This window comes from Staurois parvus, unplaced genomic scaffold (genome assembly GCF_062004578.1).
Source record: "Staurois parvus isolate SC_StPar_1 unplaced genomic scaffold, SC_StPar_1.0 ptg000564l, whole genome shotgun sequence".
NCBI classification, from domain to species: domain Eukaryota; kingdom Metazoa; phylum Chordata; class Amphibia; order Anura; family Ranidae; genus Staurois; species Staurois parvus.
Window position 1 is genome coordinate 1,353,697 of NW_028318360.1, and position 12,803 is coordinate 1,366,499.

At 43.2% G+C, this 12,803-nt stretch overlaps 1 protein-coding gene across 4 annotated transcripts in view; it reads right to left on the minus strand.

The window, feature by feature from the left end:
- The window catches only part of ZFYVE28 (zinc finger FYVE-type containing 28), a 371,188-nt gene extending 364,184 nt beyond the window's left edge, over positions 1-7,004 (minus strand). For all 4 annotated transcript variants that reach the window (XM_089691531.1, XM_089691530.1, XM_089691528.1 and 1 more), the window contains exon 1: positions 6,801-7,004. In XM_089691531.1, the coding sequence (XP_089547657.1) occupies positions 6,801-6,839 (39 nt within the window). In that variant the 5' untranslated portion in view covers positions 6,840-7,004. The remainder of the gene's footprint in view (positions 1-6,800) is intronic.
- Between the last annotated feature and the right edge of the window lie 5,799 nt (positions 7,005-12,803).

A 12,803-nucleotide genomic window follows, 5' to 3' on the forward strand; every position in this document is an offset into this window, starting at 1 on the left:
CTTCATGCAATGGGCTTCCATGGCCGAGCAGCTGCATCCAAGGCTTACATCACCAAGTGCAATGCAAAGTGTCGGATGCAGTGGTGTAAAGCACGCCGCCACTGGACTCTAGCGCAGTGGAGGCATGTTCTCTGGAGTGACTAATCACACTTCTGTCTGGCAATCCAATGGATGTGCCTGGGTTTGATAGTTGCCAGAACAGTACTTGCCTGACTGCATTGTGCCAAGTGTAAAGTTTGGTGGAAGGGGGGATTATGGTATGGGGATGTTTTTCAGGGGTTGGGCTTGGCCCCTTAGTTCCAGTGAAGGGAACTCTTAAGATGTCAACATACCAAGACATTTTGGACAAGTTCATGCTCCCAACTTTGTGGGAACAGTTTGGGGATGGCCCCTTCCTGTTCCAACATGACCGCGTGCCAGTGAACAAAGCAAGGTCCATAAAGAAATGGATGAGCGAGTTTGGGGTGGAGGAACTTGACTGAACTGCACAGAGTCCTGACCTCAACCCGATAGAACACCTTTGGGATTAATTAGAGACTGTGATCCAGGCCTTCTCATCCAACATCAGTGCCTGACCTCACAAATGGGCTTCTGGAAGAATGGTCCAACATTCCCATAGACACTCCTAAACCTTGTGGACGGCCTTCCCAGAAGAGTTGAAGCTGTTATAGCTGCAAAGGGTGGGCCAACTCAATATTGAACCCTATGGACTAAGACTGGGATGCCATTAAAGTACATGTGCGTGTAAAGGCAGGCCGACCAATATTTAGCAATATAGTGTCGTTATATATATATATATACATATACACACACACACACACACACACACACACACACACACACACACACACACACACAAACACTTGAAAGTTAGGGCCCATGTACACCAGCATTTCTTTAACCACTTACCAACTGCCCACCAAGAACGTACCACAGACAGGTGGCCGTTGCAGGAAAAAGCAACATACCTGTACATTGCTGCTTAATTCTGGGTTTTCGAAGGTCCCTGCCAATGACTTATGGTTGGAACCTGCTGATCGGCTGTGTACAATCACAGCCCAGAACTCTGTGTGAACATTCAATACAGGGCTTTGTACAGAGAGAACAATCTCTGTTTCTCATCCCTGTGAAGCAGGGATAAGAAACTGAGATCTATTAGTAAAAGCAGCACACTTTAAACACATTACACATTGTTAGGCACACATTTACCCCTCGATCACCCTAGATGTTAACCCCTTCCCAGCCAGTGTCATTAATACAGTGACAGTGTATATTATGATCACTGTAATAATGTTACAGGTGATGTCAGTAGCAGTTAGTCAGTTCCCCCCAGTCTCAGTGTTTTTAATTTGCCCGCGGCACTATCGCAGTTCCATAATAAGTCCCTGATCACCAGCATTAGTAGTATATATAAAAAAACAAAAATTCCTGTATTCCATAGTTTGTAGGCACTATAACTTTCATGCAAAATAATCAATATACACTTATTGCGATTTTTTTTTATCAAAAACTTAGCAGAATACATTGTGGCCTAAATTTATGAAGAATTTTTTTTTCTATTAATTGGATATGTTTTATAGCAGAAAGTAAAAAACATTTTTTTTGTTTTTTGTTTTTTTTTTTAATTGTTGGTCTTTTTTCCTTTAAAGTCACAAAACAAAACCCCATTGGAGATCCAATAACACCAAAAGAAAGCTCTATTTGTGTAAAAAAAAAAAAAAAATTATATAAAATTTAATTTGGGTACAATGTTGCATGACCGCATATTTACCAATTAAAGTAGTGCAGTACAGCAGAAAAATGGCCTTGTCATGACGGAGGGGGGCCTCGAGTAGATAAATCACAAGCCTGCTAATATGCGCTGTTTAGGGGAGATGCAATATGTTGTTACACAGCATTGCATTATTGTTTATTTTTTTGCTAGAAATATGAGATTTTATTCTTCTTTAGCCCTGGTTCACACTGATGCAAATTATCATGCGATTTGACCGACAAATGGCATGCAATGATCGGCAAAGGAACTGCACTAATCGGTGCGACTCCAACTTGGTCAGACTCACACTGATTAGAAAAGTAGTTCCTGCCCTACTTTTGCCGATTTGGGGTGCGAATTGCATAGACATCTGTGCATGAAGTCGCACCCAAAGTTGCATTGCCATCAGTCTTCGAAATCGTGCGACTTCAAGTGAAGTCGCACAATTTCATAGTTGGATCGAGTGTAAACTAGGACTTATAGTCCTCAGCACATTGTTTTGTGATGAAGTGTGCCACAACATATTTCTACTTTTATTTTTACAGCACAATGGCGTGAACTGGACTAATAGGACATAAAGCAAATTTCCTTGTCTATATATTGGTCAAGACTGCCCAGCACGAAAACACACACACACCATGGGGTGATCACATTCAGAGTCTGACAATTTACACAGCAATTCCTGGAAATTGTTTATTGCAACCTGCAAAGAGCGAGCGAACCAGAACTTGGACATCTGAGTCGAGCAACAGAAACAGCGCAGGAGCTATACTATATCTATATATAGAGAGGAGAGGTGGCCATCGCACACCTATCAAAAGGTGACCAGAGATCTACAAATAGAAGATATATACAGGGGGTCAGAGATCTAGGAATAGAGGCTATACACAGGTGATCAGAGATCTATGAATAGAGGATATACACAGGTGATCAGAGATCTACAAATAGAAGATATATACAGGGGGTCAGAGATCTAGGAATAGAGGCTATACACAGGTGGTCAGAGATCTATAAATAGAGGATATACACAGGTGATCAGAGATCTATGAATAGAGGATATATACAGGTGATCAGAGATCTATGAATAGAGGATATATACAGGTGACCAGAGATCTATGAATAGAGGATATATACAGGTGACCAGAGATCTATGAATAGAGGATATATACAGGTGAACACATATAGATATAGAGGATATATACAGGTGATCAGAGATCTATGAATAGAGGATATATACAGGTGATCAGAGATCTATGAATAGAGGATATATACAGGTGATCAGAGATCTATGAATAGAGGATATATACAGGTGATCAGAGATCTATGAATAGAGGATATATACAGGTGACCAGAGATCTATGAATAGAGGATATATACAGGTGATCAGAGATCTATGAATAGAGGATATATACAGGTGATCAGAGATATATGAATAGAGGATATATACAAGTGATCAGAGATCTATGAATAGAGGATATATACAGGTGATCAGAGATCTATGAATAGAGGATATATACAGGTGATCAGAGATCTATGAATAGAGGATATATACAGGTGAACACATATATATATATAGAGGATATATACAGGTGATCAGAGATCTATAAATAGAGGATATATACAGGTGATCAGAGATCTATGAATAGAGGATATATACAGGTGATCAGAGATCTATGAATAGAGGATATATACAGGTGATCAGAGATCTATGAATAGAGGATATATACAGGTGATCAGACATCTATGAATAGAGGATATACACAGGTGATCAGAGATCTATGAATAGAGGATATATACAGGTGATCAGAGATCTATGAATAGAGGATATATACAGGTGATCAGAGATCTATGAATAGAGGATATATACAGGTGATCAGAGATCTATGAATAGAGGATATATACAGGTGATCAGAGAACTATGAATAGAGGATATATACAGGTGATCAGAGATCTATGAATAGAGGATATATACAGGTGATCAGAGATCTATGAATAGAGGATATACACAGGTGATCAGAGATCTATGAATAGAGGATATATACAGGTGATCAGAGATCTATGAATAGAGGATATATACAGGTGATCAGACATCTATGAATAGAGGATATACACAGGTGATCAGAGATCTATGAATAGAGGATATACACAGGTGATCAGAGATCTATGAATAGAGGATATATACAGGTGAACAGAGATCTATGAATAGAGGATATATACAGGTGATCAGACATCTATGAATAGAGGATATACACAGGTGATCAGAGATCTATGAATAGAGGATATATACAGGTGATCAGAGATCTATGAATAGAGGATATATACAGGTGATCAGACATCTATGAATAGAGGATATACACAGGTGAGCAGAGATCTATGAATAGAGGATATACACAGGTGAGCAGAGATCTATGAATAGAGGATATACACAGGTGATCAGAGATCTATGAATAGAGGATATATACAGGTGATCAGAGATCTATGAATAGAGGATATATACAGGTGACCAGAGATCTATGAATAGAGGATATATACAGGTGAACACATATAGATATAGAGGTCAGTTCACTAGAGATAAATACTGTATGCATTTTTGCCTTAAAATAAATCATGCAATATTCAAGTCAGAAGAAGTCTATTCACTATAAAACATGCGTTATCTAACAAACGCGCTACGTATTTATGCTTTGCAATATTTAGCACTTAGTGTTATTTTTATATGCTTTTATCACATTTTTTTTCAAAGGCTAACACTACACCAGAAAAAGATTGTTCTATGAATGAAGACACACAGAAATATTGTGGAATTATGAAAACATCCCTAAGCTCCGATCAGATATGTGCAGACGTGTTTGCGTGTGCACGTTGCAGGTATGGCAGCCAATTTATTTCAATATGCTACCTTGCCCGCGAGAAACACAGGAAAAGAATTCCCTAACCCTTTATACCAATTGAACTGCGCTGAATCACATAGAGCTGCAGCACCATGCAGTTTTGAGCATACAAGATCGCGCAGAGGCTGCCAATGCATGGGGGTGCCTTTAAGAATTAATTACACCCCTGCTCGAATGCTAAAGTGCAGCACGTTTCTCCGTGGGTCGGGAACGCACGCAATTTCACACGCGTTTTCAACTCACAGAGAAGTGAATCTAACTTTCACGTGCCTTCATTCACAGAACAATCTCCTTCTAGTGACGGCAGAACTAGAAGGGCAGGACAGAACATTTCCACATTGATACATTGCAGAATTTTACCTTGCCAATGCAGAATTTTCCCTCATTACTTCGTACATTCCTAAAATATCAACTGCCTATACCAGGGGTCTACAAACTTTTTAACAAAGGGCCAGTTCACAGTCCTTCAAACTAAGGGGGCCGGACTGTTACATCGCACCCATGGTCAGTAGGAGGAGGAAAAGTGAACAATCATTGGTGTCAGTGGGAACATTGGTGCCCCGTCATTGGATACACACCGGTGATCTATGAATAGAGGATACACACCCGTGATCTAAGAATAGAGGATATACACAGGTGATCTATGAATACAGGTTATACACAGGTGATCTATGAATAGAGGATATACACAGGTGGTCTATGAATAGAGGATATACACAGGTGATCACACACAGATCTATAAATAGAGGATATATATGGGTGATCGGAGATCTATAGAGGATACAGACACTTGATCTATGAAGGCTACAGACAGGTGACCCATGAAGGCTACAGACAGGTGACCCATGAAGGCTACAGACAGGTGACCCATGAAGGCTACAGACAGGTGACCCATGAAGGCTACAGACAGGTGACCCATGAAGGCTACAGACAGGTGACCCATGAAGGCTACAGACAGGTGACCCATGAAGGCTACAGACAGGTGACCCATGAAGGCTACAGACAGGTGACCCATGAAGGCTACAGACAGGTGACCCATGAAGGCTACAGACAGGTGACCCATGAAGGCTACAGACAGGTGACCCATGAAGGCTACAGACAGGTGACCCATGAAGGCTACAGACAGGTGACCCATGAAGGCTACAGACAGGTGACCCATGAAGGCTACAGACAGGTGACCCATGAAGGCTACAGACAGGTGACCCATAAAGGCTACAGACAGGTGACCCATAAAGGCTACAGACAGGTGACCTATGAAGGCTATAGACAGGTGACCAAGGAGACAGATACATAGGTGATCTAGGAGAGAGAAACATAGGTGATCAGAGATCTATAAATAGAAGACATGTATAGGTGATCTGTGAATAGAGGATATAGACAGGTGATCACACACAGATCTATAAATCAATAGAGGATATATATTGGTGATCAGAGATCTATAAATAGAAGACATATACAGGTGATCTGTGAATAGAGGATATAGACAGGTGATCACACACAGATCTATAAATCAATAGAGGATATATATTGGTGATCAGAGATCTATAAATAGAAGACATATACAGGTGATCTGTGAATAGAGGATTTAGACAGGTGATCACACACAGATCTATAAATAGAAGACATGTACAGGTGATCTGTGAATAGAGGATATATACAGGTGATCAGAGATCTATAAATAGAAGACATGTAAAGGTGATATGTGAATAGAGGATGTACACAGGTGATCACACACAGATCTATAAATCAATAGAGGATATACACAGGTGATCAGAGATCTATAAATAGAAGACATGTATAGGTGATCTGTGAATAGAGGATATAGACAGGTGATCACACACAGATCTATAAATAGAAGACATGTATAGGTGATCTATGAATAGAGGATATAGACAGGTGATCACACACAGATCCATAAATCAATAGAGGATATATATTGGTGATCAGAGATCTATAAACAGAAGATCTATGACCAGAGGATATAGACAGGTGATGTATGGAGGGTATATACAGGTATACAGATCTATAGAGGTGGTGGCAGTATTGTATGATGATAATGATCGGTGGTATCTCCTAGGATCAGTGATGATTTGAGGGCAGCGGTTGGCCCCTGGGGGCCCCATCCATGAGCAGTCATCTCTCTCTCGCTCACTTACCTTGGGCTTGTAGAGCCACTTTCTGAACCTGTTCATCATTCCGTCCAGGGCTGTGCGGCGATGTCAGCGCTCTCCTCCCCGGTACAGATCAGCCGGTGCCCGGTCTCCCCGTGCTGAGCTCCTCTGCCAGCCCCAGTGCAGTCACCATCCCCAGCCTGCAGCCGAACCGGAGATCTCGCTGGAGCCGACTGATGTCACGGTCATGTGACCGGCCGCATGTGTGGGCGGAGCCCTGTCAGCCGTCTATATAACATGAGGCTCCGGAGAGCCCGGCACTGCCGCCGCCTGGACACAGCCCCGGGGAGGGGCGCGCGGTGTGCTGTGTACATCATCGCTGTGTGTATGACATGTCACTGGACGGATCGGACAGAGGGATATAATAATGAATCCCAGGGATGTATAGAGGGCTGATCATGTATACATCACTGTGGAGTCACATTCGTCCCTGCCCGAGGAGCTTACAATCTAGGGCTCTTATGTACCTACATCAATGGCTATGGTGTGTGGGAGGAAAGACACGGAGAACATGCAAACTCCATGCAGGTCGTGTCCTGACCCAGATTTGACCTGAGGATCCCAGTGCTGCAAGGCAGGCCAAATCCACTAATCCACTGAGCTTCATCATCATCATCGCTATCACTGTATGTGTGAATCAGGCGCCCACCACCAATCAGTGTACCCGGGAGGAAGGTTATATCCTATAGTAACAGCTTACCTTACCATGTACAGTGCCTTGAATAAGTATTCATACCCCCTGGAATTTTCCACATTTTGTCATGTTACCACCAGAAACGTAAATGTATTTGATTGGGATTTTATGTGATAGACCAACACAAAGTGGTACATAATTGTGAAGTGGAAGGAAAATGAGAAATGGTTTTCAACATTTTTTGACAAAAAAATATATGAAAAGTGTGGCGTGCATATGTGTTCAGCCCCCGGCAGGGGCGTATTTGCCGTGAGGCTAACAAGGCGTTTGCCTAGGGCGGCATTTTTCAGGGGGGCGGCACGATGGTGGCTCCACCCCCCTTTCCCACGGAAGGGACACTTCTGTGGGAAAGGGACAGGGGCTTCTGTGACTCTGTGCCCACTTCGATCCGGTCCAGAAGGCGCTGTTGGAGGAAGGGTGCAGAGGGTGTCCGTCCGGTGTCTTCATCTTCCTGGATCTTGATCGCGATGTGGGCCGGGTGACATGCCTCCCCTCTCATCTGGTCACACCCCGAGATCACTGAGCAGCCTATGGAAGCCTGTCCCTCCCTCTGCAAGCTTCGCCAGTGATTGGCCACCGGATCTGTAGCTCAGAAAAGGCACACAGGCAGCCAATCACTGGCGAGGAGGCGGAGCTTGGAGAGGAGGAGCCAAGCGGCAGTGCAAAAGATCGAGTGAGGGACCAGCCGGAGCTGGTGAAGAGGAGCAAGGGTCAGCAAGGTAAGTATCATTGGTGTCAGTGGGAGTAATAGTGCCCTATAATCGGTGTCAATGTGGGAGGAATCGTGCCCCATCATTGGTGTCAGTGTGGGAGGAATAGTGCCCCATCATTGGTGTCAGTGGGAGGAATAGTGCCCCATCATTGGTGTAAGTGGGAGGAATAGTGCCCCATCATTGGTATTAGTGGGAGGAATAGTGCCCCATCATTGGTATTAGTGGGAGGAATAGTGCCCCATCATTGGTGTCAGTGTGGGAGGACTAGTGCCCCATCATTGGTGTCAGTGTGGGAGGAATAGTGCCCCATCATTGGTGTCAGTGTGGGAGGAATAGTGCCCCATCATTGGTGTCAGTGTGGGAGGAATAGTGCCCCATCATTGGTGTCAGTTTGAGGAATAGCGCCCCATCATTGGTGAAAGTGGGAGGAATAGTGTCCAATCATTGGTATCAGTGGGAGGAATAGTGCCCCATCATTGGTATCAGTGGGAGGAATAGTGCCCCATCATTGGTGTCAGTGGGAGGAATAGTGCCCCATCATTGGTATTAGTGGGAGGAATAGTGCCCCATCATTAGTATTAGTGGGAGGAATAGTGCCCCATCATTGGTGTCAGTGGGAGGAATAGTGCCCCATCATTGGTATTAGTGGGAGGAATAGTGCCCCATCATTGGTGTCAGTGGGAGGAATAGTGCCCCATCATTGGTGTCAGTGGGAGGAATAGTGCCCCATCATTGGTATTAGTGGGAGGAATAGTGCCCCATCATTGGTGTCAGTGGGAGGAATAGTGCCCCATCATTAGTATTAGTGGGAGGAATAGTGCCCCATCATTAGTATTAGTGGGAGGAATAGTGCCCCATCATTGGTATTAGTGGGAGGAATAGTGCCCCATCGTTGTCAGTGGGTGGAGCTCTAATAGGAAGAGGTGGAGCCTAAAGAGTAATGGGTAAAGTTTACAGATGAAGGGGTGGAACTTAAACAGGAAGGGGTGGGGCAAATTTAGATGCAGGGGGGTGCCCAATTTTAGTCTTGCCTAGGGCAGCACAAAACCAAGATACACCACTGCCCCCCGGAGTCAATATTTTATAGGACCACCTTTCTCTGCAATTCCAGCTGCAAGTCTTTTTGGGGATGTCTCTACCAGCTTTGCACATCTAGAGAGGGACATTTCTGCCCATTCTTCTTTGCAAAATAGCTCAAGCTCTATCAGAATGGATGGAGAGCGTCTGTGAACAGCAATTTTCAAGTCTTGTCACAGATTCTCCATTGGATTTAGGTCTGGGCTTTGGGCCATTCTAACACATGAATATGCTTTGATCTAAACATTTGATTGTAGCTCTGGCTGTATGTTTTGGGTCGTTGTCCTGCTGGAAGGTGAACCTCTGCCCCAGTCTCAAGTCTTATGCAGACTCTTAACAGGTTTTCTTCTAAGGTTGCCCTGTATTTGGCTCCATCAATCGTCTCATCAATTCTGACCAGCTTCCATGTCCCTGCTGAAGAAAAGCATCCCCACAACATGATGCTGCCACCACCATGTTTCACGGTGGGGATGGTGTGTTCAGGGTGATGTGCAGTCTTAGGTTTCTGCCACACATAACGGTTTGCTTTTAGGCCAAAAAGTTGCATTTTGGTCTCGTCTGACCAGAGCACCTTCCTCCACATTTGTTGCGTCCCCCACATGGCTTCTCGCAAACTGCAAACAGGACTTCTTATGGCTTTCTTTCAACAATGGCTTTCTTCCTCCAGTCTTCCATAAAGGCCAGATTTGTGGAGTGCACAACTAATAGTTGTCCTGTGGACAGATTCTCCCACCTGAGCTGTGGATCTCTGTAGCTCCTCCAGAGTTACCATGGGCCTCTTGGCTGCTTCTCTGATTAATACTCTCCTTGCCCGGCCTGTCAGTTTTGGTGGACGGCCATGTATTGGTAAGTTTGCAGTTGTGCCATACTCTTTCCATTTTCGGATGATGGATTGAACAGTGCTCCATGATATGTTCAAAGCTTGGGATATTTTTTTATAACCTAACTCTGCTTTTGACTTCTCCACAACTTTATCCCTGACCTGTCTGGTGTGTTCCTTGACCTTCATGATGCTGTTTGTTTACTAATGTTCTCTAACAAACCTCTGAGGGCTTCACAGAACAGCTGTATTTATACTGAGATTAATTGACACACAGGTGGACTCTATTTACTAATTAGGTGACTTCTGAAGGCAATTGGTTCCACTAGATTTTAGTTAGGGGTATCAGAGTACAGGGGGCTGAATACAAATGCACACCACACTTTTTAAATGTTTATTTGCAAACAATTTCGAAAACCATTTACCATTTTCCTTCCACTTTGCAATTATGTGCCACTTTGTATTTGTCTATCACATAAAATCCCAATAAAATACATTTACGTTTTTCGCTGTAACGTGACAAAATGTGGAAAATTTCAAGGGGTATGAATACTTTTTCTAGGCACTGTACACACCTAACATGACATTCTTTTATTGTTCCTTAACCACTTGACCTCTGGAAGGTTATACCCTATTCGTGACCAGGGCATTTTTTTTTGCTATTCAGCACTGCGCTACTTTAGCAATTGCTTGGTCATGCCACACAATCCAATAAAATTTATATAATTTGTATAAATAGAACTTTATTTTGGTGGTATTTGGAGTTTTTATTTGTATTGTATAAACAAAAAAAGACCTAATATTTTGAATAGAATTGTATTTTCTACTTTCTAGTATAAAACTTATCCAATAAAAAAAATCTAATTTCTTCCTACATTTATGCCAAAAGGTATTCTGCTGCATGTCTGAAAAAAATCCCAGGAATTTTATATTGATTGGTTTGTTTGAAAGTTATAGCTTCTAAAAACTACAGTATATGTACCGGAATGTACACAGCTATAGACATAATGTAATGGCAGACATACTTGTAATGGCAGTGATCAGCGACTTATACTGTGACTGTAATAGTGTGTTGGACAATCTGGCACTAGCAGACACTGGCTGGGAGGGACACTAACGGACACTGACATCAGCAGTGACACTAATATCGTAATCAGATATAATACTGTACACTGTAGTAATGATATGGACTGAAAAAGGAATTGTTACTAAACCTGGACCCTGCATTCACTATATCTGGTCTCCCACAGTAGACACAACATGGAAATGCAATTGTTTTAGTAAATATAAACTGCTAAATACCTTTTCTCATCAGCAGTTAGAGCAGTCTTGTGACTTATATCAGTGTTCAGCAGAGCACTGGCTAAAGCTTGTAGGAGGAGTGTTCTTTCTACTCTAGGAGGATGCGAAACCCCTGACCTGTCTGGATAGTGCTGATTGGCCCTGTGCTGATCACATGAACACTCCCAAGAAAAAAAAAACCCTCTCTAACAATACACACCAAACTGAGCATGTGCAAAATGCCTATGGTTCATTTTCTTCTCAGGAGATAAGAGGGGGGACACTGGAAGAAGGGGAGGATCAGAGAACTGCCTTTTTACACAATGCAGAGGATTAACCCTTTAGGTTTCACAGTGAGTATAACAAGCATACTTCACTGCATATACAGACTGATTTTACTGTTTTGAGTTTAGTAGCACTTTAACATCAAGGGGTTAACTGTGTTTCTAACAAGTGTAATGTGTGCTGCTTTTACTCACAAATCCAGGCTGCTTTTTCTCCCTGCTTTTCAGGGAGAAGAAACAGCCAGATTGCTCTACTGTTTACACAGAATTCTGTGTGTTTGTAGACTCAAAACTCTGTGTTTTGATTAACCACAGCTGTTCCGCAGGTATACAGCCAAAATCATTGGCTGAATCCTGCTGACAAACTCATGCTGTGTCAAGTCACAGCACAGGTTAGGGGGTGGCGCGTACACGCACTCCCAAAACGCAGAAGAAAGTCTGCAACATACTGGTGTGTAGCCAAGCCTTGCTGTGCCTCCCACCCGCAGGTAATGTGCTGTGGGCAGGGGAGGCAAGCAGTTAAATGAGAAATGCAGGATGAAAAAACAAACATATTAATGTATATCGATCTTATGCTGCAGCTGTCCCCCACCAGCTCTAAGACCGAGAGCTGAGCAATCACATGACCACTGATTGTTCATTTCTCGGTCTGCTCTAAGGAGAGATCAGTGACTGGTAGTCAGAACTCTCTGCTCCTCCAGAGCTCACTGGAGCCCCCGGCTGTGCAGGAGGCAGGATCGGCTGGCTCAGGCTATCAGCAGCTTCCCAAGAGGTTGAGTCGGCTGCTGGTCAAGAATCTGTGCGGATACTGATGCTGGGGATTCCTGAAGAGCCAGGACCGGGGTTAGTTTATACCACATGCGTGCCAGTGCTTTTTGTCTGCATCCGAAACGCATAGAAAGTAGGTTACATGGTGTTCAATGGCATAGTTCACACCAGTGCCTGCAGTTTCAGTGCATTCCGGTTCCAGAAAGAAAACTAGAACATGCTGCATTTTTCCTGGACAAAACTGTACTGGAATGCGGTAAAATGCATCAAAAACGCAGTACAGTGAAAAAAAAAAGGAACAGAAAAATCATCAAAAGAAAGAAGAGAAAAATCATCTGAAATGCATCCGGA